General features: G+C 45.4%; 3 protein-coding genes across 5 annotated transcripts in view; 1 reads left to right on the plus strand and 2 right to left on the minus strand.

Annotated features, from left to right (window-relative positions):
- The window catches only part of LOC135818589 (uncharacterized), a 199,164-nt gene that overhangs the window by 155,523 nt on the left and 16,838 nt on the right, over positions 1 to 26,803 (plus strand). Inside the window, exon 1 of one of the 2 annotated variants that reach the window (XM_065331983.1) lies at positions 25,996 to 26,303. The exons of the other annotated variant lie outside the window; for it this stretch is intronic. Within the exon in view, the coding sequence (XP_065188055.1) occupies positions 26,268 to 26,303 (36 nt within the window). The 5' untranslated portion in view covers positions 25,996 to 26,267. Of the gene's footprint in view, positions 1 to 25,995; positions 26,304 to 26,803 lie in introns of those variants that run through there. 2 annotated transcript variants of the gene reach the window in all.
- Positions 1 to 26,803, minus strand: part of LOC135818584 (uncharacterized) — a 108,604-nt gene that overhangs the window by 44,615 nt on the left and 37,186 nt on the right. The gene's annotated exons all lie outside the window — the stretch shown is intronic.
- On the minus strand, positions 291 to 6,397 carry LOC135818590 (uncharacterized). The gene is made up of 3 exons (XM_065331985.1): positions 6,307 to 6,397; positions 5,595 to 5,843; positions 291 to 3,188 (listed from the first exon to the last, which is right to left on the minus strand). Exons 1-3 carry the CDS (start codon positions 6,314 to 6,316, stop codon positions 2,845 to 2,847), a joined length of 603 nt encoding a protein of 200 aa, XP_065188057.1. The 5' UTR covers positions 6,317 to 6,397; the 3' UTR covers positions 291 to 2,844.

Below are 26,803 nucleotides of genomic sequence, written 5' to 3' on the forward strand. Positions count from 1 at the left end.
CAACAAAAGAAACAAATATGTGAGTAATCTCGATTGACGCTGTGTACAGCTTTGTTGTAAAATAATGCCAGTATCACTGGTCGATACTCCACAGCTGCATTTCACAAAGTCCAACACAATGAACAGGGCAGCGTTTTCTTTAAAAACTGTTCTCCATGTTCTGTGTGGAGCGTTGTCGTGCTCGGACATGCACTGCCGAAAATGTAGCAAAGCTGCTAGATTCTGGTTTGGTGGGAGGTGCGAAAATGTATCTAGGATTCTAGTTATAGATCCAGGTTGAAATATTTTGTGAGCGTCTTATTAATTTTTGTATTGTGTTTCGGCATGTGGGTCTCTTCAGTTCACATGGGTGGGCGAGCGTCCGATCTTGGTGAACCACGGTCTGCCTGGTGGGCTGGAGGGATCATGCTCTTATTTGAATCGGTTTGCCTTGCGGGTGCTGTGGGTTCTGGGTGTTGCTGGTTGTCACATGTGCGTCACAATAAGTGCCTGACGGTTTTGGTTTTTTGCTTTGCGAGCGGATGTACTAAATGTTTCCGGTGTTATTATGGTGTTATCCCTGTGGTTGTCAGGGTGGATACCTGGGGCTATTCAGGGTAGCGCTGTGTGATTTTTTCTTTAATGTCTTTTATGCGTATTGGTAACCGATTTGTTTGAGTGGTTTCTGGTGTCCTCAATGATTATTTGCTCCTGTTTCAGTCGATGTGTTCTTCCTTGCTGTTCTTCCATTCCTTCGTGTGGTTTTCTTTTCTGATTTTTGGCGATGGTTGAGATGTTCTTGTTAGTCCGTGTTTCTTTCTGTGTGCGTCTTTGTCTCTCTGTGAGTTTTCGTAACCCCATCGCGGAGTCCAGTGTGCGCCTACTAGTCACGTGTCCAACAATTGTAGTCATACATGTTGTGTTTTATTCTCGCATTTTAATGCTCATTCACAATCTCATTTCTTTCATCTTTCTCTCTTCTCCGATCTGTCTTCTTCAATTTTTTGGGCTTCATTTGTTTTGCTTTCATCCTCAGGAGAGCATGTCTTTTTTCGGTGGGGGATAGAGTTGTACATGCTGCTGAATCGTGGTACACGCTGCTGAATCGTGGTACACGCTGCTGAATCGTGGTACACGCTGCTGAATCGTGGTACACGCTGCTGAATAGTGGTACATGCTGCTGAATCGTGGTACACGCTGCTGCGCTTTTGCTACAGGTGTGTACTCACATGCATAAAGCCTAGTTCACATTCGACGGAACGCTGACGGTACGGGACGTAACTCCTGTCGGGAAGGCTGGGATGAACTGTAAAATCTTGTACGATTCGTACGACACGACATGCTGCAGTCGTTTTGTCGTTCAGCAGCGAATGACGCCAGTCATAAGGCACGGCCCATGACAGGGTGACCTTTGGACCTATTTTCTTATTTTCGGTATTTCTTTTCAATTATTTCTCCTTGAATGAAGCGGAATCAAGTTCACAATACCAGTATTTCATGAACACCAAAAAAGTAGCATCGAAAGGCGTGCCATTCAAATTATAGCTCCAGGGAATGATAAAACAGTTCGTCTGTCACGCTCCTGAACTATACCAAAGTACCATAAGTGACACCAGACCGTATCTTGCAAAAATTCAACTCAAGTCGTGTTAGCCATTCTGCGAGTTATCATGGGAAGCACAGTGTTCGAAATGCTAAAAATTTCTCAAGTACGAATCGGGAGTAGTCGGCGCACAACGCCGTCTCTTGTTCACACTCAAAATGCAGCTGGTTTGTACACTTGCATCCCTGTCTACGCCCGTCTACGGTATGAAAAGTTGGATCGATCCAACTCTTCCCGTCGCTTCCCGATCTGTACGGCAGTACGGCTGCGTTCCCGTTCCTGGTGTTCACATTGGACGCCGTCAGACTGTCCCGTCGCTTCCCGTCGATCCTTACGTCCCGTCCCGTCGTGCCCCGTCGAATTTATAGTCACCCGCTCTGTACACACTTCTCGCACTGGTCCCCATTGGGACAGCATTGTATCGCTTACCCGTGCATTTTTTGTGCTGATAAGCGCACCACTTTTGCCCTGATGAGTGCACCACTTTCCTGGATAATATTCACTTGTCAGTTGTCATACGTCAGTTGTCCAGACGTCTCCTTGGAGAAAGAACAAAGTATTCTCTCCTACTACACAGCTGGCCTTCTGTTGTGTATCGCGGCCGCAAGAGGGGTACAGTTCGCTTTTAGCTACAGTCCATTCAGAAAAAGATGAGCGCTGGCCCCGGAGAGCACTCGTGCTTGGTGATTTCGCCAGTGACGCGAGATTCGAAACTTGAAAAGGGTCCAAAAAAGGTACCTCAACTGGGGTTTGAACCTCAAATGCACTGTTCTGCAAGTGGAGTGCACGGGTTGGATTTTCATGGTTTTTCCCCAATTCAGTGCTTTGGGGGCAAAACCCGGCCGAAATCCTATTCTTGTTATGGCTTGATTTTTGGAGAAATAGACTTCAAAAACACAATTGGAAGAGGATTCCATGGGGGATTGCAAAAAAATTGAGAAAAAACTCAAAATTTGACCCATTTCTGGCCAAAAGCTAGGATATCATCTTTTTCTGAATGTACTGTAGACTATACTTTGGTGTAATGAGTTTAATTCTGCTGGTAAGGTACAAAACTAAAATTTCCCTTGACAGCAGAAGTTTGATTGATGGCAATGTTTATATTTAAATAGGGGACGTTCAGACTGTAAGTGGTATACCCACACCCCAAAAACCATTCTTGAAACCCTCCCCATTCTGGACATATCAACTACTGCATCACACTGTATGTGGTACATCCACATCCCAAGACCATTCTTGTGACCAACCCCATTCCGGACATATCAATTACCTGTCTCATGAGATGATGTCTTGGCCGTTGGTCGCTGGTCAACGGGCAACAGGAGAAGCATTTCTTGGTACTTTTCATTGTACAGTGGACCCAAGTCATGGATTGCATTGCAGAGCAGTTTATAAGCAAATGTGCCTCCAGGACGAATAAGACTGATGATGTGAGAATTATGCTTTTCCTTTCCTTCGTATTTCTCCAGACGCAGCAATGTCTCAATTTCCGTTATACTTATGAACACGCATTTGCCCTGCACAGCATGTCGAAACCTCGTTGTATCAATTTCACAGATCCAGGGTAAGATATTAGCAATGAACTTGGGATCACCAAATGGTTCATCTAAAGAATACGAAAAGACACAAAACAAATATACAGGAATGTCGAACTAATCGAAACAGCATTGACAGATAATCATTAGTAATTTTGAGACAGTATCCTGGACAACCAATCACCATGACAACTGAGTCATATTTGGACACATCAACATCATGTAGCCTTGTGCACCACCCCCACCCCCCCCCCCCCTTCCTCAGCATAAACAAGCTAAACTGATGTGGGGTGACCTCCCGGTAAAGCTGTGCTTTTAACAGGGAGAGGTGTTTTCTTGCAGGTTTGCAAAGTGAAACATTTGATGGATTTCCTGTATGCAACCGGGATGGCACCCCACAAGTTAGTCAAATGACAAGTCAAGTTGGCAGGAAAGCACCGGCTCAAAGGTCGCAAGGAACAAACATTCTATAATGGCTTTGGTTCTCTGTAAGGCCAGATCAAAGTAGAATCGATATTTCCGGGCAGGACCCATGTGAAGTTAGTGTGGGCAGGAAATTTTTCATTATTAATATTTTTACTATGTATGTACTTGAAGTAGATATAGTGAGATGTATGCATTGCATGCTGAATATTTTTTACACCAGTGAGATGTATGCATTGCATGCTGAATATTTTTTACACCAGTGAGATGTATGCATTGCATGCTGAATATTTTTTACACCAGTGAGATGTATGCATTGCATGCTGAATATTTTTTACACCCGGCAGTGAGATGTATGCATTGCATGCTGAATATTTTTTACACCAGTGAGATGTATGCATTGCATGCTGAATATTTTTTACACCAGTGAGATGTATGCATTGCATGCTGAATATTTTTTACACCAGTGAGATGTATGCATTGCATGCTGAATATTTTTTACACCCGGCAGTGAGATGTATGCATTGCATGCTGAATATTTTTTACACCAGTGAGATGTATGCATTGCATGCTGAATATTTTTTACACCAGTGAGATGTATGCATTGCATGCTGAATATTTTTTACACCAGTGAGATGTATGCATTGCATGCTGAAATTTTTTTACACCAGTGAGATGTATGCATTGCATGCTGAATATTTTTTACACCAGTGAGATGTATGCATTGCATGCTGAATATTTTTTACATCAGTGAGATGTATGCATTGCATGCTGAATATTTTTTACAGCAGTGAGATGTATGCATTACATGCTGAATATTTTTTACAGCAGTGAGATGTATGCATTGCATGCTGAATATTTTTTACACCAGTGAGATGTATGCATTGCATGCTGAATATTTTTTACACCGGTTTCTGGTAGAGGCGACGGTTTCAAATAGGACATAGGTTGCAAACCGGACCGGACTCAATATTCACTTTCTCTCTTGGTATTTTGATTAGAAAACATATATCACAGTGAGACTACGATGTGTTATACTCCGAGCCAAAATTTCATGGCTCTGCGATGACCAGAAGCACCATACCAAGCAGGTGAGATTTTGACACGTTGCTTTGTACTGCGACTTGAGTTTTACGACTTTCGAAAAATCAACTTCTTGTCGCAGGTAAACAGCAGCTCGCCTCTCGCCAATAAAGCACCGCATACCAATCAAAACTAATGAAAACTAATGGAAGCACACACAAGGCTTATTGTTACTCTGTACTGGCCATCGTGGAGCGATAGCAATTACCCAATTTCAGAACTCAGAGTGAATTTGACGTGCACTCTAAAACATGTCCGGTTTGGAGCCACCTCTGATTTGAAGCGAAAAATTGGGCAACTTGGAGGCAGTGGGTCAACACAAAGGAGTGGCTCAGTTCGATTGACTCTGGCCTCAGAGCAAACTTCAACATGCCAGTTTCCTTCCACAAACATATTTCGAGTGAACAATCAACGCTGATGATCGTTTTGGGTCTATACAAATGTGGCTGTCAAGACGTTCCGGTATCGAACCATCGCCTCTACTTTGTACTTAAAGTTATCGTAATTAGAATGGTGTGAGTTGGGAAGTGGGAAGTCAAAATAGCACTAGCTTTCTCAGGGGTGGATCCAGGAGGGGTTCCAGAGGTTCAGGGGAACCCCCTAAAATGTTTAAATCTACTACTGGAAACCATATGCATGCCCATGTATATGTGTCAGCTATTCAGTTTTGACTACACTGGAATTCCCCCCTGTAAAGATCGCTGGATCCACCGCTGTTCCTAACAAACTCCTTCTGTCTACAAAGCTCAAGCTGTAGCTTGGCAATGTAAACAGCCTCTAGCACATCTAGGTGGCAATTGTTGCACGTCCGCGAGTGAATCTCAAGGTGCTCCGGAACATTCTTATGTATGGCATTCAGATGCGCAGGGGACATGATAAAATATGTTGTTATTGCACTTATGTTGTTATTGCACTATGATTTATCTCAGCTGATGGGTTGTGTGAATCACGCTGGTTGGGATCACACTTACTCGAGATAGTGTTAGTCAGCGCTATCTGATCAGCTGAGCTCCTGGTCGGTGTCCTTGCAACTTGACGCTGTCGTAGTTGCTGAGTACTACGACGAGCGCTTGTTGTTGCCTGCACCTTCTTGGGCGCTCCCTTCCTGGAGTTGACACGCTGTACGCTGGTTGAAACGGCGATAGCTGGCTTTGACAGGGCTGTTGCGAGTGCCTTCTGTTGGGGCGGTCTTCCTTTCCTGGGCTTGACGTCGTCGACACCTGGTGAGAATACGAAGAGACACAAACCAAATATACAGGAATGTCTGACCAATCAAAACCCCATTGGCAGATAATCATTAGTAATTTTGGGACAGTATCCTGGACAACCAATCACCATGACAACTGGGTCATGTTTGGACACATCAACATCATGTAGCCTCCTGCATCCAAGGTTTGCAAAGTGAACCATTTGATGGATTTCTTGTATACGGGCGGCTCTGCGGGATGGCAGTCACGATCAGTCAAATGACAAGTCAAGTCGGCAGGAAAACAGCGGCTCAAAGGTTGTAAGCAACAAACATTCCATAATGGGTTTGGTTCTCTACAAGGTATCTGCTTTCTATAGCAAGTCTGTTGTCTATAGGAGTTTTGTTTCTTGTTTGTTCTTGTAATCACATGTAACCAAAGGCTTGTTGCTAAGATACTGCACATTCAATTATGGTGGACTGCTGGTCTGACTTACTGTTAGACATTTTGAAGTACTTTCAGGACGATGATAAACTGGTTATTGTAGCACGGTTCATACACTCTTCACTGCAGTCATGGTCTGTGTAGCTTACTGCATACACACAGACATACACACACACACACATACACAGACACACATACAAACACACACACACACACACACACACACACACTATCCTTTGACCTTTGAGCTTTTGACGCCCATCGCAGGAGGCGATGATGGCAATGCTACAGCAGAAGCCATAGCAACTTGTGCTGGAATTGCACCATTCAACAGCTTGCAAGGCTGAAGAATTGACCGCCACTATTCAGCCTGGTCTACACCACACAGCTATGAAGTGGCTTTTTCTGGCCAGTGACTCCCTACGTTTGGTCTTTTTCATATTTTTCTGCACACACATCACACCACATACTCCGGCATGAACTGGCTGTTGGTAACTACCCAGGAGAATGAAAGACAAGTCAGGAGGAGTCTGAGAAAGAGAAGAAAGACGTGTGCGACCATAATCGTCCGGAATCGAACCGCAACCTCTCGATTGGAAATCACACACACACACACACACACACACACACACACACACACACACACACACACACACACACACACACACACACACACACACACACACACACACACACACACACACTCACACACACACACACACACACCTCACCTCAGACATGCCCATCGCGAAAGTGTCCAGACCTCTGGTTTCAAAAAACCGTTAGGCCAGCATCAATACCACATAAAATCTGTGATCACTTTGTGCATAAAATTTTCGAAATTGGGCGTCTGTTATCCAATCGCTTAGAAATTTCCATGAGAAAAATTGCGTGAGCTGCCTGAGCAATATTCTGAAGAAATTTCTCAAACCAAATTTGAATTATTCGAAAACGTCTAGAGGTATATACTTTTGAAACGCACTATAATTGACCGCCACTAATTTTTAGCCTGGTATCCACCAAACAGATGATTGAGATGTTGGTTTGACGGTTGCGCAAACCGTAGTTAACCAGCACGCCACGGGCCGCGCCCCGCACGGGAATATTCCCGCTAGATGACTTTAGGTGACCTTACACACTCCGCCGTGCCGCCGTAGTCGACTTGCGCAAGCACGCACTCTTGCGGAGTTCCGCATTCGAGTCGAACTCGCGTACGACATCCCGCACGAGCCACCCTTCGTCTGGCGGATGCATCCGTAGACGGCTCTTCTACTGCTGGCTGGTGTAATTTTTGCCAGTTGTCTGTTTTGCTGTGAGAGCTCGCCACGCAATTTTGTTTCCCACCCTCCCACACCTAGCGGACGGAGGGGAGACATGGGCTCGGCCGATGGGCACGAAATCCGCATGGTGCACATCCATCGGCTGCCGCAGACAATACATTTTTAAAATCTAGTTGTGGGTACTACCGAGTACTTAGTGGTCATGCAGTTGCCATAGCAATGTACTGGTACACCCAGCCTTTATGATTGTTACATGACCCCATGGGTCATCTTTCAAACGCTCTTTCAAAGCCAATAGACGGCGTTATTTGTTCCTATCATACTATGTTTCAGATGGGCGGCCTTAGATGGCCCAGTCCGATCATTTCACGCGAACTATGTTATACGTCATCATGATCACAATAATCATGTCGTGCTCACGTTCAATATAAGCTTGCGACACCCCACTGGCTCATCTCTTCTGTGGTGTGAGGGTTAAGTGGCTTTTTCTGGCCAGCAAATCCCTATTTTTCATTATTATTAATATTTTTTTTACACACACACGCCACACCACATACTCCGGCATACACTGGCTGTTGGTAACCACCCAGGAGGATGAAAGAAGAGCTAGGAGAATGAGAAAGAGAAGAAAGATGTGTGCGATCATAATCGTCGGGAATCATTGAACCGGCAACCTCTCGATTGGAAATCGACTGCACATACCACTGCACCATATTGGACACACACACACACACACACACACACACACACACACACACACACACACACACACTTGTACTTCTTGCTCACTGCCAAAACTGGTCACGTGGGTCTCCCCGGGAGAGGGGAGAGAGACTCAAAAGGAATCTTGGAAAGATGACTCAATTGGCTATTGAACCGCCCAACGGCCGACACCCCCTGAAATCTCCAAAACTCTGGGTGGACTTGAAAATGATCCCACTTATGGGCTCACCACACCTCAGTAAGTGGGTGAGGACAAGGTGCAGAAAAAGGATTGACGGCATCAGGGTATCCGTCCCGGGATCCAACTGCAGTTACCCTTGCCCCCAGTGAAGGTAATACTTGCTACTAGTGTGGGTGGCTAAATCAGAGTGGATCTGATACAAGCTTCACTAGCACCATGATTACACAAGAGTTAATCTAGCCAGAAGTAGTCCATGGTTAACAGGTATACTTCAAATAGAAAGTGTATGAACCCTGAAACCAACAAAGGTGGTAGGTACAACATTACACCTTCAAGCAGCCGAGCCCGTTGGCAACAGACCCAACACTATCCGGCACAAGTTCCCAGGAATACAGAAGCTAGCAATGGTAGTCGTGGCTCTGCAATACAACTCACCGCTATCACCGGGAGATGAAAGCAGCTGCTAGGCGTTGAACAGCTGGATTATGTGATTACCAGAAACTCAGCTTGGCTAGTGATCCAGGTCACTCAAACATACAAGAGTTGACAATGCCTCATTCACTGCAGTGATCAGTTCCTTCCTTGCTACGCTGTCGCAACCTTTACATCTGGCGGTACAGTGTGTAAGATGCACACGTTTGTTGTGGTGTCTGAAAGAAGGAAATTTGAGAATAGAAGTCAGGTTTTAAAGTACTGATAATATTCAGAAGAGAATGTATCATGAATCATGGATGAGCAGCCTATGCTCATTCTTAGTCACTAACTACACTGTAATGGCTTTACATGTGTCTTTACTTAACACTCTACTATACTGATACAGGTTATCAACTTACACACAGTGTATAGTAGTAGACAGGGGCGTATGCAGGATCCGCAATGAGGGAACTGCTCCAACCCTTTCCCAAAGAACCCAATAAAGGACCATTCATGGACATGTGATGCATGGATGGTTGATATCTTGATTTTTAGTGCGCTATTTACCATGATGTACCAAGTCGAGGGGAAAGTGTAGTAGCTGTTCTGTAGGATGGAGCAACCATGAGGCCTTAAAGTACCCACTTAGCAATCACAAACATATCCCTCACTTTGGAGGACAAACTTTACTTCCTCTGCAAGCTAGATCCAAGAGAACACTAATTTTGCTAGATCATATCATGAAAACATTTTCAATTTGACTACTGCTCTTTTAAGGACTACAGGTAGTCTTCCTCTAATTCCAACCTCAAATTGCAAGGCCGCAACTTCGAATTATCCAGAACTTCTTATTATCCAAATACAGTCCCATGCACTGACATGATATGTATATCAAAATGCTCAAAATAATTGCATGCTGACTACTTTTGCACATTTTATTTGCATCAAGGAAAAATGGGTGGTCAGGTACAAGGAACTAGTTCATTTTATCAAAACACTGGATCGACACAAGGTCATTGCACATTTATCTTCATCTTCTACGAAGCTCTTAGTGAAGAATTTGTCAGTCACTGCAGCTGTGCTGAAACAATTTCAACGGAAAAGAACAGCACTGACTTCTCAGCGTCATGAAAGCCCGTTGGAGAGCAGAACGGCGTCGTTCTGAAGAAGTCTGAACGGAAGTGGAGCATAGGCAGACAATTCTTTTTTACGATTTCAAGTTGTTGTTCAGTCCCAAACATCGCTGTGCATGAGCTGGCACGGCACGCCAAGCCACTGAGATCCGCGAAGGGAACCAGACACCTGGAAGAAGTCGTCCTCAGTAAAATCTTTGCACTTTGTCTTGCACAGGCTTGAATCAAGTTTCGAGAGAAGGTGGGTTTCTTCAACGCTATTGTGGATCCTGGAGCGGACCAGGGATCAATTTTTGAGTCACTCTTGGCTAGAGAAGGAGGAAAAATGAACTTCGAATTACGAGTAGAGCAACTCCATTTCACTTCGAAATATGCGCTCGAAGGACCTAGCCACTGTACTGTGAACAGCTTTTCTGTAAGGAGAGTGAGTTCGAATTATCCAGCGGGCGCATTTTTCGTACTTCGAATTATGCATTCGAACTTGACTCGTGAGTTCCCCGCGTTTCGCGAACTTCGCATAAGTAGAGAAGAGACATGACAGCTCTCTCCACAGCGATGCCCGCAAAGGGCAACCCCGCGACTGGCGTCCCTGACAGCCAGTGTTGCCAGTGCACTGGCAGTTCCAAGTGTGGAAAAAACTGCTGTTGCCCAGAAGCTGGCAAGCTATGCGAGAATTGCGGGGCCGAGAACAGGGCAAGATGCCGAAATTCGCAAACCATCGCGGCTAGCGCCAGTCCCGTAGGCTTTCGAACCATACAATACATTCCAGCCGCCGCGTCCCCCCCCCCCAAACACGATACTAGCAGAGGGCTGACACTTTTCTGTTGGCAGAAATCAGAAGCTGTGTCTGAGGTGTTCAATGGCAGGGAGTCGAGGGGGCAGCGACCCTTTTCGAAGCCGTAACATTTTTAGGATTTCAAGGGCCCGAAACAACAAATTAGTACACTTTCGTGAACAATCGTTTCGGTCGCTTTGTCGGAACAACTGATCGGAGTGTTTCCGGAAAATCGGAATAGAACAAGTCGAGGCCCTGACGATATGGATAGCCCTCCGTCCTGGCACATTTAAGTACATGTAACACGGTTAACTATGATCAACTAGTGACAGCGAGTGGAAGGCAAAAAAATCAGACTAACGGTGGCAAAGTTATGATACTTTTAGTGGCATGGGTCAGGGGTGTAGGAAGCAGATTTCCAATGGTCCGGCGGATTTTTAGCTCTTTACAGGTCGCAATTTCTTTAATTTTTAACTCTGCTCAGTATGACTACTTTAGTATGGACTTTGTGTTGAAGGTTAGGCATGGGGAAGTTGCCATACAGGGGTGGTGAGACCGCCTATTGGCACCGGGAATACAGCTCACTCGACTCTGTCTCTACTGAATGAAGAGGGCGATTTTACTTGTAAAAGGATTGATATGAACAAATACTGTGGTATCATGAAAGACTTGAGGTTTTAAAACTGTCCGAATTGGGAGAGCTGATGCTCACTTCCACATTCAAATTCACTCTTCAGGCACTAGACGTCCAGCAGTTTCTTGTGGACATACAGGAAAATCAGGAGTCATGTGTTTGAGCCTTTCCTGGCCGGTTGTACTGTGTAGGACTTGACCCTCTGCATGGTTGAAAACGAGCTTGTTGCCTTTTTTCTTCTTCTTTTTTTGGCGAAACATCGGCGGATGCCGGACCTGCCGGAACTGTTTCTACGCCCCTGTGGGTACATCATGAACGTTGGCCTATGTCGAACATTTTGAGGGGGTACTTGAGCACCCTAAGCACCCCCCCCCCCCCCTGGGTACACCACTGGTATGAACTGAGCCTGTAGAATCTATTTCAAGTCCTGCACAGCTTGATAAGAGTTCAAACTTTTTATCTTGCATAGCACTGTAAAAAATACTTCAGTACCTAATCCTTTAAGGGAAAATTCTGCATTGCCATACCAACCAATTGTCTCCGGTCTTGCAGTACAACACATCCTTTCCCCTTCAACAACTGTCTCTGGTCTAAACTAGCATCTAGTTACCGCCTGAACACATCTACAGTCTCGATCTCAAGCAAACCGTTTGACTCATGAACTTAGCTGTCCAGCATGCAACACAGTTCACAAACTCACTGTCATAGAGGATGGCTAAGGTAATCGCTAGTTGGTGATCAGTGGAATGGTGTGCTTGCTAACCGTGCCTGTGTTGTGTGCTTGTGCTGTGGTTCGGCAACTGTTGATCCAGGACTGAAACTTACAAGAATTGACAATCAGGCTTCATTCACTGCACGTCAGTTCTTGGCTAGCAATGTTGACAGTTAGGGTCAGACCATAGTACCAGCAGTACTTGCACACGGCCGGCCGTCGCACTGAAATTAGTATCTGAAGAAAGCAAGAAAAATGGAGCATGAACGTCTTTCAAACAAAGGATCTGCACATTCTAAGCCCCAACCCCCCCCCCCCCCCCACACACACACACACACTCACATGCACATACATTAAAGTCCAAATTTTATAACTCCCATTGGCCTGCTCAAGCTTGTAAGTTAGTAGATTCTACAAAACAGTACCTGGAATTAAAGATGAGAAAAGCTGAGCAATGTGATGTGCAGTTGTGCATACTCAGTCTGCTCTCTTGTACGGATAGAGACACATGGCGGACAGGTGACATTCTCCCTCTAATTCTCCTCACACTGACATAGTAATAGAGCAGTACATGTATCTGATTCACGACTGTCCCTATTTTCCTATAACTTACAAACCATGATATACATATACAGAGATTACTCCTATAACCACCGTTGAATTTGAGTGGAAAAGATACTTTAGATTTGGAATTCTGAAGCTGATAACATTATAGCCGGTATATTCTTATAACCACCAATCCTATAGCTGATCTCTACCTGTACTACAAACACAAGAACTTGCTGGTTTTGACTTGGCTGGTAAAGAATCCCATCTGAGTTGCACTCTCCGGGGGCTATTTACTCTTGCTTATAGAGAACTCTGTCGAGAATTTTTTGGTATTTCTACCAACGACGGCCCTGAGTCGTACATCAGGGAGTCGTACAAGCCCGGGTTTGTGTGTCTCCCTGTCACAGATCTACTCACACGATCAGTACTGTACATGTATATGAGCTGTTTAAAAAATGACTTCAGCTTGAATTTGGTGCGGGAGCGCCCGGAAACTGCATTTTTTGTCTCGCCTAAGAGAAGAAATTCTCTTTCCGCGTATTATTGCCAAAATATTGGTGTTGGTTCAAACTGCAGCTGACTGGACGCACTGTGATGGATTTCAGGGGCATAGCCAGGATCATGATCAAGAGGGGGGGGGGGCACAAATTTCCCCCAAAAGTACATGATTGTAGATGTGTTCTGTGTGTTCATACACACACCATGCCATGGTAGTACATGACTGTACTTCCAAGTACTGCTAGGATGCCGCTAGATTTCCACATAGTCCATGATATGTACCGGGTCAATGAAGGCAAAACAGCAGAAGCAACCACCACAGTTGACATTCAAGATCACTCTTCAATGGTAAGCTTCCTAGTAATGAGCCAGATCCTGGATGCTGCTTTTGCTGGAATCACCACACTCTCCTTTGATCCCAAAATCAGATTTCTCCACTCTTTTTTCTCTTCATCTTCTTGGATATCTTCTTGGATAGTGCAGGAAACGTGACTGGTTGATCAGACTCACTAGCTTTCCTAAAGAAAAGTGAATTACATTTCAACTTGTCCATGTATCTCTCTGCTTCTGCTAGTATATGAGTGCACTTGGAAAAACATGAACCAAACTTCTTTTTTCTTTTACACGACCGCCAACAAAAACGCTTAACAGCCAGAACTACAAAACACCGCGTAACAAATTGATATGCTGCACGGCTTTTTCTTGTGATATCCAATGATGAGAGTATAGGGTTGTGTGACAGCTACATTCTCTTTTAGTTCAGAGACATATCCCTCTCGTCTGGATTCAACCGTGACTAGGAGATATGGGCCAAGTGCCAGTGGCGATCTGCCCGGCTGATGTAAACGACTTTTCTTGATGTGTTCCTCAACACATATCTTGTGGTGCTGTGGAGAATCCAGTTTTGTTGCTGCTTGTGTGGATAAACTTTTTTTTTTTTTTTATCTGTAGCTGTTGTTTTTTTTTTTTTTTTTTTTTTTTTTTACCAGTCACAACTCTTTATTGCACTCAGAAAAATAATAAGGCACCCATTTTGATAGTCCAGGGGATGGCCCACGCCTGGTAAAAAGAATAAACAGAAAAAGAAAAAGAAAAAAAGAAAATAATAAGGCACCCATTTTGATAATCCAGGGGATGGCCCACGCCTGGTAAAAAGAATAAATTTAAAATTAATAGAAAAGAATCATGACAAGTACATGACTAGACCTCTAGACAAAAATGTACATGTGTGTGGATAAACAGTATGCACAAAGCAGAGAGTAGTAAAATACTACTATATTACTACTCCCTGTCACAAAACATTACAATCATGTATTGACACCGCTCCACTGCAGACAGGTACTAGCCTACTTGTACAGTATGCACAAAGCAGAGAGTAGTAAAATACTACTATATTACTACTCCCTGTCACAAAACATTACAATCATGTATTGACACCGCTCCACTGCAGACAGGTACTAGCCTACTTGTACAGTATGCACAAAGCAGAGAGTAGTAAAATACTACTATATTACTACTCCATGTCACAAAACATTACAATCATGTATTGACACCGCTCCACTGCAGACAGGTACTAGCCTACTTGTACAGTATGCACAAAGCAGAGAGTAGTAAAATACTACTATATTACTACTCCATGTCACAAAACATTACAAATTCTGTATTGACACCACTCCACTGCAGACAGGTACTAGCCTACTTGTACAGTATGCACAAAGCAGAGAGTAGTAAAATACTACTATATTACTACTCCCTGTCACAAAACATTACAATCATGTATTGACACCGCTCCACTGCAGACAGGTACTAGCCTACTTGTACAGTATGCACAAAGCAGAGAGTAGTAAAATACTACTATATTACTACTCCCTGTCACAAAACATTACAATCATGTATTGACACCGCTCCACTGCAGACAGGTACTAGCCTACTTGTACAGTATGCACAAAGCAGAGAGTAGTAAAATACTACTATATTACTACTCCCTGTCACAAAACATTACAAATTCTGTATTGACACCACTCCACTGCAGACAGGTACTAGCCTACTTGTACAGTATGCACAAAGCAGAGAGTAGTAAAATACTACTATATTACTACTCCCTGTCACAAAACATCACAATCATGTATTGACACCGCTCCACTGCAGACAGGTACTAGCCTACTTGTACAGTATGCACAAAGCAGAGAGTAGTAAAATACTACTATATTACTACTCCCTGTCACAAAACATTACAATCATGTATTGACACCACTCCACTGCAGACAGGTACTAGCCTACTTGTACAGTATGCACAAAGCAGAGAGTAGTAAAATACTACTATATTACTACTCCCTGTCACAAAACATTATAATCATGTATTAACACCACTCCACTGCAGACAGGTACTAGCCTACTTCTACCTACTGTACATCTACACACTCTCAGAAATTTCCTTGACCATTTTGAAAACACCGACCAGTACGCTATTATCCGGAGCATAAGCGCCACTGCAGTATAAGCCAGACCCACCCCCCCCCCCATTTTTGCCACGGAATACAGATATCTACCCTTTTTATCACTGTTAATTTGATCATCGGAGTACAAGCCGCACTCCCATTTTTGGACGAATTTTGAGCGTTCAAAGTGTGGCTTATACTCCGGAAAATACGCTACATTTGGAAATATTGTGGACAGGTAAACAGTCACTGTTCGTTCTGCAGAGTTGCACGTGTGATGAACGGACAGTGTACAATGCTGGCTCTCCAACCAAGATCGGAAATTTGAGTGCTTTGGCACCCAACGCACCCCCCACCCCTGCTCATGCCCCTGGATATGTTTGGAATGAATCCAGAAACTCTCCTAGAATAAACCAGCATGCATGTTTTAGCAGCGAGACATGAAGCATCTCTGAAACTCACCGTGCTACTGAGGCTGGCAGAGGGGCTAACTCAGTCAGCTTTCAAAGTTTCGCTAAGCCGAGGTGGCGAATTGGAGTAATGCGCATGCGCATGCTCCGCACAGTCTAAGCCGCGGTGATCAGCTGAAGTGAAGGGTGCGCTAGCTCAAGTTTCCACTCAACTGACTCGGACGGTCGGACGGATTGCTGAATGAAGTATTGGTGAGCGATGGTGTCTGCGCAAGGAACGTTAGCAACACTTACAGAGCACGCCTTCAACGTTTTCAAACAGTGGCTGGGCTTCTACAAATTGGTTCTAGAACTAGTAGTAGAAGTCACTGAGTCTGAGCTACTAGCCTAGCCTAACATACAGCGAAATGAGTTCCTAATTCTGCGGTGGACTGAAGATGGGCGACTGGTACTCTTACTAAGTCTCCTAGTCTTGCGCTGGCAACTACGCCTGTGTTCGATTTTACCTTCTTGACAAACCGTTGAAACGTTGAATACAAACTAATACTAATACTTGCTCCTTCTCGGTCGGGAGCATGTACTGAGTACTGTACAGCGGACTGGTGGATTACAAGAGCGGACCAAGAGAGATAAGTAAAAAAAGCTATCTCGGACCAGCTCCAAGGCAAGAGTCAAATCGATTGAAGCCCGGGGCCGTGTATATCTATAATTATGGTGTACAAAGTCAATGTCACGTAGCCTACTGTCGACTACTCACTCTGTACTGTCTTCATCGCTTTTTTCAGTGGCGCGTGATCTCCACCACAGAATGCCCAGCGCTAGCGATCGTCGACAGGCTTGGCCGTAATCATGGTAATTGGCCATTCCTAATCCCAGTGCCACTCATGTCATGTAGCGTAGGTAGTCGACCCAGTCGGACCTACCCGTCACCCGTCCCGCGTTAGTCACATGAGCGGCACTGTACTAGGATTAGGAATGACAGCCAAGCCTGTCGACGATCGCGTGGTAGCATGGCACTGATGCGGGGCATGCAGTCTGTGCCTCTGAGGTCGAGATCACGCGCCACGGAAAAAACGATGAAGCCGCGGCCGCGCCAGACAACCGGCTCCAGCCTCCGATCCAGCCGACGTCGTCGAGGTTGCACTCAGCTCAACCCAACCATATACAGTAAGTATCGTTTATAAAGTGACCGGATATAATGATATACCGGTTATAGTGATAGAACACGTCAAAATCAAAATCAAATCAGAAAAAATACAGCTAAAATATCACTATATACACTATTATCGGCTATACCGATATATCGCTTATTGTGATGGACTTCAGGAAGCAAACCATATCAAATGTACAGGAAAATATCGCATATAATGATCAAGAGTGATGATCACAAAACAATTGTTTTTTCAATAAAGTTCACTTCTTCCAAAACTGATCCAGTGTTGCCTGGTTGCATCTGGCAGCAGACGTGGCTGAGAGAAAATTCTCAATTTTAGACAGGTGTCCCTGTATGCTGTGGTCACGAATGTCACTCGACGGACTCATGATCTCTTTTTGCACCAACCCATTATTTTACCTGCACATGCACACACATGTCCGTTTCTGGCTGTGCTACCCCTCGCAATGTGCTCCCTTTGTATGCTCTTGTCCGTTTCTGTATGCACATGTCCTTTTCTGGCTGCGCTACCCCTCGCTCCCTTTGTATGGTCTTGTCCTTTTCTGTATCTTTCTGCATGCTCTTGTCTGTTTCTGGCTGTGTTGCCTCTCACACAGTCCGCGGAGCATGCATGCACTTTCAGCATGCTTTTTCCAGCGTGTACGCATCATTTCATGTGCAGTCATGTGCCATGTGTCGGTCAAACATGCAAATCGGCTATAGTGCAGTGATGCACCGGATATAGTGATAAATTTTCGAAAATCAAAGGGGCACGTTATATCCGATATTTACTGTACCTGATGTACTGTAAAGCGACACACTTTCGCGGCGCAAATTTAGCGTTTTCATAAATTGGGCTGGTTCACGGTGAGAAACTTTTGCGATTCTATCTCTTCAGTCGGATCTTGTACTGTCTACGATCAATGTACGGAGAGATTTGCGGCGATTTATACATGTATTTGCGAATGTGTGATGGTCACGAAAATAGCGAAATTTGTAGCGAAAGTTTCTCACTTTACAGTAGCAGGTCAGGGTCAGGGTCAGGACGCTTTCACGCCTTCCTACCTCATGAGTCATCATGTAACTATCAAGCAAGGCTTCTGTATAATTATAGTACTCATGTAGATCTGCAGTCTAGTCGCGGCCAAAACATGCGGCCTCCGCTATGCTACATGACTTAGTCCGTTAGTTTATACCATCTTAGTCTTATCATAAGGCATAACTAAACATTTTATACTTGTATATAAAGATGCCTCCGACTACACCCTCAGAACACCTACCGGTAACCATGGTAACCCAAGAGTTACATGACATTGTCCCATGTGTAACTCTAAACTCCCCTAGCATAATGAGGGTCAGAACTAGGGACCGGCGAATTCTGCTCGAAAAGGTGGCAGATTCCGCTCGAAAAGCAGTGAAATTGGCAGAACCATACAAACCTTAAAGGGGAAGTTAAGGCAAAAATCAAAATTTCAACAGTTGTAGTCTTCGGCGTGCTGAGTCGAATGGTCTTGGTCCGAGAAAGCTGAGACGCTCCCTTCCTACTTGAATCCCAATCGAACTCGCGCACTTCCACCGAAGCTGGGTGACTGCGCCCTACTAGATGGGGATTTGTATGCCAAATGTAAAAGCGCCATTTCGTTCTTATAAAAGCAGGGATGACCGCGATTGGCCCATTGGCCGATTGGCTCTTTTGGACGCGGAGTCGACTGGTTTTGGTCCGAAAAGGCTGCGATGCAGCGTTCCTCCTTTATTCCCAATCGAACATGGTTGAACAAGCGGTCACGTGCTCCTGGGTGCCCAAATCACCTGGTCACCACGCCAGCAGGCGACAACTTTCACACCATGGTTCAACTCGAGTTCAACTCGAGTGACAGGACTGCACCCAAAAATGGTCAAACAGGCTAGTAAGTTGTACCCTGCAGGCACGGTGACCAGGTGACTGGTGTACGCAGCAGCACGTGACCGCTTGTTCAACCATGTTCGATTGGGAATAAAGGAGGAACGCTGCATCGCAGCCTTTTCGGACCAAAACCAGTCGACTCAGCGTCCAAAAGACTACAACATAAGGGCCAATCGCGGTCATCCCTGCTTTTATAAGAACGAAATGGCGCTTTTAGTGACATTTGGCATACAAATCCCCATCTAGTAGGGCGCACTCACCCAGTTTCGGTGGAAGTGCGCGAGTTCGATTGGGATTCAAGTAGGAAGGGAACGTCTCAGCTTTCTCGGACCAAGACCATTCGACTCAGCACCCCGAAGACTACAACTGGTGAAATTTTGATTTTTGCTTTAACTTCCCCTTTAATAGGCGATTCACACGACAGGCAAATCCAGGTTTGTCAGGTGCCCGCAGGAAGTGAAACGTGAGGCTGCAGTTCCTACGGCCGCGGGTGGCGGCCAGAGCTCCCGCGAGTATCCGGTGAGTATACGGCGTTACTGTGGTGATTTGGAATGAGTACCCAAAGACAAAGGCCAAACAACCAGGGTTCAAGACTACCGTACCATAGTACGACCTCACAGCCTCATAACTGTAAAAGTGCCCGCAGATGAGTGCATCCGCGGGAAAAAAGCCCATGGACACTTTTGATTCCCGCGGGCAAATTTTGGTCACCCGCAGGAATATCTCCATGGTGACTTTCCTGTAAACGTGGATTTGCCTGTCGTGTTAATCGCCTATAATGGCGGGCAATTCCTCGAATTCTGCTCCATTTCTTTATCCACATACCTAACATGCATGAAACTTACCAGAAAAAGTAGCTAATTCTGCCAATGTTTCTGCCGGCATAATCCACCGGCGCCTAGTCAGAACCGGGATCAACACCCATTATGCAATTTATGGTTCAGATGGTTCCAACGGACCGGGGCTCTGCCAACCGTGGATGGTTGTAGTAAGGTCACTGGTTTCCGAACACAGTGTCCTCCACCTTGTTTCATGCTGTCAAGAGCTAACAACAATGCCGTCTAGCTGTAGACGTAGAGAGGCATACAGGTATTGTCACTGAGGTACATGTACATCTTCATGAGCACGATGATTGTAGAATTATTCTTCATATGTGTATTTTCACCATAAACCAGTCTCTTGACTTCAGTGCCTGTCACAGCGTCTCTCACATAAGATCTACGTGCAGTGTCAATGGTTCCTTTGGTCACTGGCATCATGGCATGTACCGATATTTTTTTATTTGTTACTTTTTGTTCTGTTTTACTATTGACACGTATACACACACATGTACACACACAAAAACACGCGCACGCGCGCGCACACACACACACAGGTCATTATTGTTAGCTTGACAGCATGAAACAAGGTGGAGGACACTGTGTTCGGAAACAGCAGTGCGATGTTGCTGCTTTGCCACAGTGACATGACTGCTACTTTCGTAACACTGTTTGTTCGGTTTGCCACTTAATACAAACTGTTTGCCGTTCAAATCTCAATATAAACTGTTCGCTACTTGATTCAAAACCAGCACTGGTTTCCACAGCATGTCCTCCATACAAAGCACATGGGATGACGTCATGCACTCCATACAAAAGCACATGTGATGACATCACTCACATCACTCACGTAACCTCTAGGCTCTAGATAACCAGCAGCAGCAGCGTACGGGTATCAGCAAAACAGAACAAGAACGTACGACTAAAATTGATTGTCCTTGACAAATTGCTTGACAGAGTCTACTTGGGCGTCAGAAATACGTCCATTGCTCTGCAGTACAGCCAGCACCTCGGCAACAGTGAAGATACTGTGCATGCGTACGCCAGTGTCCAGTAGCTTTTGTCGGCCACCCTGCTGTCGGTCCAACAGAACTGCGGCGTCAGCTTTCGCTAAGCTGCGGTGATCAGCTGAAGTGAAGGGTGCGCTAACTCACACCAGCGTGTGTTGAGTCTTGATGCGGGATTGAAACTGGCGACGACTTGGTGACTTTTCGCCGTCACTGCTCATCCGCAGTTCTCTGCTTGCAATGTTGCAAAGTAGAGTCAGAGCGCTGTGTGATGTTCACAAGTCCGCTATCGAGTCTGAGAAAAGGGAAGAGAGAATACAAATCATTTACCAGTACAATCGTGTTTCGAACCAAATGTTCCACGGATCATGGCAGTGGTGTAGGAATCGGGGCGGGGGGGGGGGGGGGGGGGTAGGGGCAAGGGGGGGAGCCAGCCGCCCCGCCCCCCCCCCTCCCCTAACCTTTTGGTGGATGTGGGGCCAAAGGCCCTAAACTTGATGAACACGCAAGTGAGGATCATGCATGCAGTGCAGATCAGTCAGTGGTCATGCACTCAGATCAATTGTAGTCAGAGCTGACCCTGCAGTCATTCATGTACATGTATGTACATAATCATTTCTCTGTCCACCCTGCACTCCACTCGTTTCGTACACATCCGCACATTCACTCATACGTGTACACCACTATTGAACACGTCCATATTGCCAGTGGGTGCCACCACAGCACATCGCCCCAACTTATCGTCTTTGCACACAGTTCCGTGGTCATGACTATACAAAACCATTGCCTAGTCCAACAAAAAACTCCCAACACATTAGACCATGATGCATCCACACAACTCTAGAAGAATAAAAGCGATGATATAAATTCTGAAATTACAATGATGATTACTGGGGTGGGTGGGTGGGCACTCTCACTCAACTCTCCGCACAAAGACAAAAGAGGCCGACCCTGCACTCGTCACCTCCTTTTATCCCACACCGTGCTCCCTCATACCCGTTCCCGGGTGGACAGAGAACACTACTTCTCTGCTAATTCTTATACTGTGACGTCAACCGCAGAGAAGTGACATCACTACAGTCATAAGTCTCCACTTTTTCAGATCTAAAAGAATGTACGTGTCACCGGCGTGAAGCACACTCACTAGATCATCCCTTGGTTGTTTTTGCATCGTAGCAGCTAATGAAGCGTTGTTTATCAGAGTCATGGGCAGTTTTCTTCCAAATCGGAAAGGCAAGAGTACTTTCCTTTAGTCGGAGTCAGTGCTTCTCATTGCTATACCACAGCGTTCTGAAGAAAGGCACTTTCCAGAAAAATTCGAGACTGACTGTTATAAGCACAGTAATTCTCGGAGAGCGAAGATTTCTAGATACGACCACCAAACTCTTGGGCGGTGGTCATAAATTTCAACATTTTCATTAGAAACTGAGCCCGATCGAGGCTTGCAGCCATAATTCAATGACCTCCTAAAGATTTCACCAGGGTCACATTAGTCATTGTGGAAAATCTGTTATCAGTGGAACATACCGTATTTCCTCGATTAATGGACCATGCTCGAATAATAGACCATGCTCAAATAGTAGACCTTCCTAGAGAGTTAAGAGGCCTCACGGAAAAATAGTAGACCATGCCCGAATAAGAGACCCGGTCTCTTATTTGAGTTCATCGCTTTGCGCATGCGCACTAAGAAAGCATGTGGTGGGTCAATAAAGGACACGATTTTAGGTTGCGCAACTACAATTTTTGTAGTGGCTAGTGCATTCTTTCATTATTAAATTTTGTAATATAGAAGTCATTATTTGAGCACGGTCCACTATATTTTCATCGGCACATCGCTGGAAATGGTGGATTTTTAACACGTCATAATATAGAAGTTCTATATTCAAGTCTGTGGACAGCAACTGTTTCGCTCTGTTAGTGCTCATCAGCACAGCTCAGAGGACCGAAGCGCAGCTCTTCGCAATGAAATACGTTCCCGTAAAGCAAAGCATTTTTATAAAGAGCTGCAAACCCCGCCAAGAGTGCTCGAAATGCTCCAAGAGCAGTGAGCGTTGCACAAGTTCTATATTCTATATTATGACGTGTTAAAAATCCACCATATCCAGCGATGTGCCGATGAAAATATAGTGGACCGTGCTCAAATAATGGACCATGCCCAAATAAGAGACCGGGGGTCCAACCCTCTTCAAAAAACAAAAGACCGGGTCTATTAATCGAGGAAATACGGTACTACATTGCAATACTTCTTATCACTGGCAGGAGAAGATTCCTTCAAGTGTCCGAGGTTCTTGTTTGCAATAGCCAAAATCAGGGAAGTCTTGAACATCAGCTTACAAGTATCTCTCTGCCTTTGCCAGTAAGTTTTGCTTTATGGTCGACTCTCTTTCACCATTACGGATGTACCGGTATTACGCTTTCCGGTAAATTTCCCTTTGGACTTTGGCCAGGCTGTCAGTCAGAGCTACATATCCAGTGGTGGCTGTGTGCAATCCCTGGTGTTCAACATACATATACATCTACATGTACAGCATTTTCATTATTCTTGTCCAGATTCCAGTAGTAGTGCAGTACTCGGTTTTCACGATTGCTCCACACACAGTCATATTATGTACATGTCCAGTGAAGTGCAGCACCTATATCATGATGTGTTGTCACATACTTTTACACAAGCATACACATCTCCGTCAGAGAAGGATTACCGGTACACAGGTACATACGCACAATAGGTACTAGCATAGCCCAACATACATCAAGGTCATTGCCAGCAAGTCAGCCCCCCAAACCAAAACATCTTCATACGCCAGTGCATGGATGAGTCGGTCCCCGGCTGCAGGTACTAACCTTCACACTCGTCTCCACTCAACACTGCAGTATACTGATACAGGTAATCAACTTTGACAGCGTGTGGAGGAAGAACAACGAGTCTAGAATCTACTCCAGGACATGTAGAAGACTAAACTTCATTCAAGGTAGTTAGTTCGATTTGATCCGCTATAGCACTGTCCAAAAGACTCGCAGTGTCCGCTCAACTCGTATATGGACAGTCGGACTAATGCCTGAAGTATTGGTGAGCGATGGTCTGCGCAAGGAACGTTAGTTACAATTACAAAGTACTCGTTCAAAGTTTCAAACAGTGGCTGGGCTTCTACTTGGCGATTGTTCAACTGGTTCTAGAAGTCACTGAGCTAGCGTGCAACGAAACGAGTTCCTAACTCTGCGGTGGCCTGCAGATCGACGACTACCACTCTTATCAGACTGGTCGATTACAGTTAGACAGAAAACTAAAAAAAACTATCTCCGACCAGCTCCAAAGCCAAAGGCAAAGGCAAAGCCTTCACGTCCGTGACAACACTGACTAATCAACGAGTGAATCCACCGCCGGGCACCGACACTGGGCGACAGTCCAAGTGGGCTGTGCTGGATATCAACATGATCAAGCGCCACGGAAAAATACAGTACGTCCGACGTCACCATGGTCACGGTTCCTTCGATGCGCATAGCAACGGTGCATGCACACTGCACTAAAATTAGTAAAAATCGCAAAAGAAATCGTCCTCTCCACAGAACCAGTTGCCAGTGGCAACACATGCAAGTCGCATACATGCACTTGATTCTTCTTTGTTGTTTTCAGTGTTTTCTCTTTCTCATTGTTGACATTGATCTCGACAGTGTTGTGGTGCTCGTTACCTTACTGAGACATCTCTTGTGACCGTGGTCAGTGTCACCAACGGCGCAACGAGGCGGAGCGCCGGGATCGAGCGTGTAAAAATGCTCTGCATTAGCAGCTCCTGTAGTGTAGAATGAACACTTCATCCATCGATTGCCGCTATGCATTTCATGTTGTGGTCACAGATAATCTGGGCAAATGTAAAACTACCAACTGGAGAGTGCTATGGTGTTAGGGACGTGTCCCAAAGTGTCTTCACATGGCTGTGGAGACTAGTACACACCTGGAGGAATATTTCTACAACAGTGATACGGAGTGATATGGAGTGCAGATGGATGGATAGAAAAGAAAACTGAGATGATGGGAAGTAAGTACATGTCATGTAAGTTGATTGTGTGGAAGAAATTTGAAACAAGATAAAATAAAAGCTTCACTCAAACATACATGTAACATCCTGATTAGTATTCCGTCTTCATTTTTCCAGTTAGTGGCACTCCACACGCTCCGATTACCTGGTGTGTGTGTGTGTGTGTGTGTGTGTGTGTGTTTGTGCGTATGTGGGCACTCCAGTCTCCCCGGAGGTGTGGGTTCGAATCCCACCGCTGCCACCAGTGTTAGCTGCTCCCGGCTAATGAAGTCCCCTCACACCAAAACACAAGAGTTTTATAGTATTGAATTATGCAAGTACAAGAGTGTAGACAAGAAGGAGAACAGGACAACGACAACTCTAGACTAGTGCCAGCTAGTTCGGTTGGTAGGTACACTTATGCCTGATTGTGTTGGGTCTGTTGCCAACGGGCTCGGCTGCTTGAAGGTGTAATGTTGTACCTGCCACCTTTGTTGGTTTCAGGGTTCATATACTTTCTATTTGAAGTATACATACCTGTTAACCATGGACTGCTTCTGGCTAGATTAACTCTTGTGTAATCAATGGTGCTAGTGAAGCTTGTATCAGATCCACTCTGATTTAGCCACCCACACTAGTAGCAAGTATTACCTTCACTGGGGGGCAGGGGTAACTGCAGTTGGATCCCAGGACGGATACCCTGATTCCGTCAATCCTTTTTCTGCAACTTGTCCTCGCCCACTTACTGAGGTGTGGTGAGCCCATAAGTGGGATCATTTTCAAGTCCACCCAGAGTCTTGGGGATTTCAGGGGGTTTCAGCCATTGGGCGGTTCAATTGCCAATAGAGTCATCTTTCCAAGATTCCTTTTGAGTCTCTCTCCCCTCTCCCGGGGAGACCCACGTGACCCAGTTTTGGCAGTGAGCAACAAGTACAAGTGTGTGTGTATGTGTGTGTGTGTGCGTGTGCTTGCGTCCATAGCCCTTCCAAAGACCCTTGGAGTGCCTGAGGACATTGGTCACATCGTACGGGAGCGGCGTTTGCGCTGGCTTGGACACGTGACACGGATGGAAGATGACCGGTTGCCCAAGTGTGTTCTCTTCGGTGAACTGCCTGCCCCGCGTCCCGCGCATAGTCCGGGCAAGAGGTGGAGGGACGTCATTATGGATGACGTTTCGTCGGTTGAGCCACCGGTACCAACATGTTGATGGTACGGTGCAGCCCAGAACAGTCCGGAGTGGTGTACCATTGCCAGTCGACCACCCAAGGCACCCTTCTGCTGCTGGCTACGGTTGCGCCTGCGGCCGCATGTTCCGTCAAAGCGGCGACCTGAAACGCCATCAGTCGTTCTGCTGTGGACTGGAGAAATAACTATGCGCTATCATTGCTACGCAATGGGCAAGGTCAAGGTGTGTGTGTGTACAGCATGTGTGCGCGTGTATGTGTGTGTGTGTGCGTACAGTATGTGTGTGTGTGTGTGTGTGTGTGTGTGTGTGTGTGTTTGCACAGTATGTGTGTGTGTGTGTATTGTGTGCCACGAACCTTTCTGCCGGTTGCTGCCATATTAGTCCTTTCTCTATCATTGCCTCTGGCAATGGGCAAGTTCAAGGTTCAAGGATGTGTGTGTGTATAGTCATGCACACACTCTCATGTGTGGTTGAGTTGGCTAGACAAAGTGACCGTGCATGGGCACGAGGTTTCCGTCATGTCGATGGTATTGGGATTACGTACCGTATTTTCTGGAGACAACGCCGCACTTTGAACACTCAAAATTCACCCAAAAGAATGACTTATATTCCAATGACCAAAATAACAGTGATCAGCAAATAGATGTCTGTATTTCATGGCAAAAAAATGTGGGGGGGGGGGTGCGGCTTATACTCCGGAAAATACGGTACTGTATGACTTG

The sequence above is a fragment of the Sycon ciliatum genome, chromosome 5, assembly GCF_964019385.1.
Source record: "Sycon ciliatum chromosome 5, ocSycCili1.1, whole genome shotgun sequence".
Classification (NCBI taxonomy): Eukaryota; Metazoa; Porifera; class Calcarea; order Leucosolenida; family Sycettidae; genus Sycon; species Sycon ciliatum.

What these genes read in the sequence shown, in the direction of transcription:
- LOC135818590 (XM_065331985.1), bottom strand. An exon ending in GCTGACTAACACTATCTCGA is followed by an intron (nt 3,189 to 5,594) that starts GTAAGTGTGATC and finishes CGTATTCTTTAG; the next exon opens with ATGAACCATTTGGTGATCCC.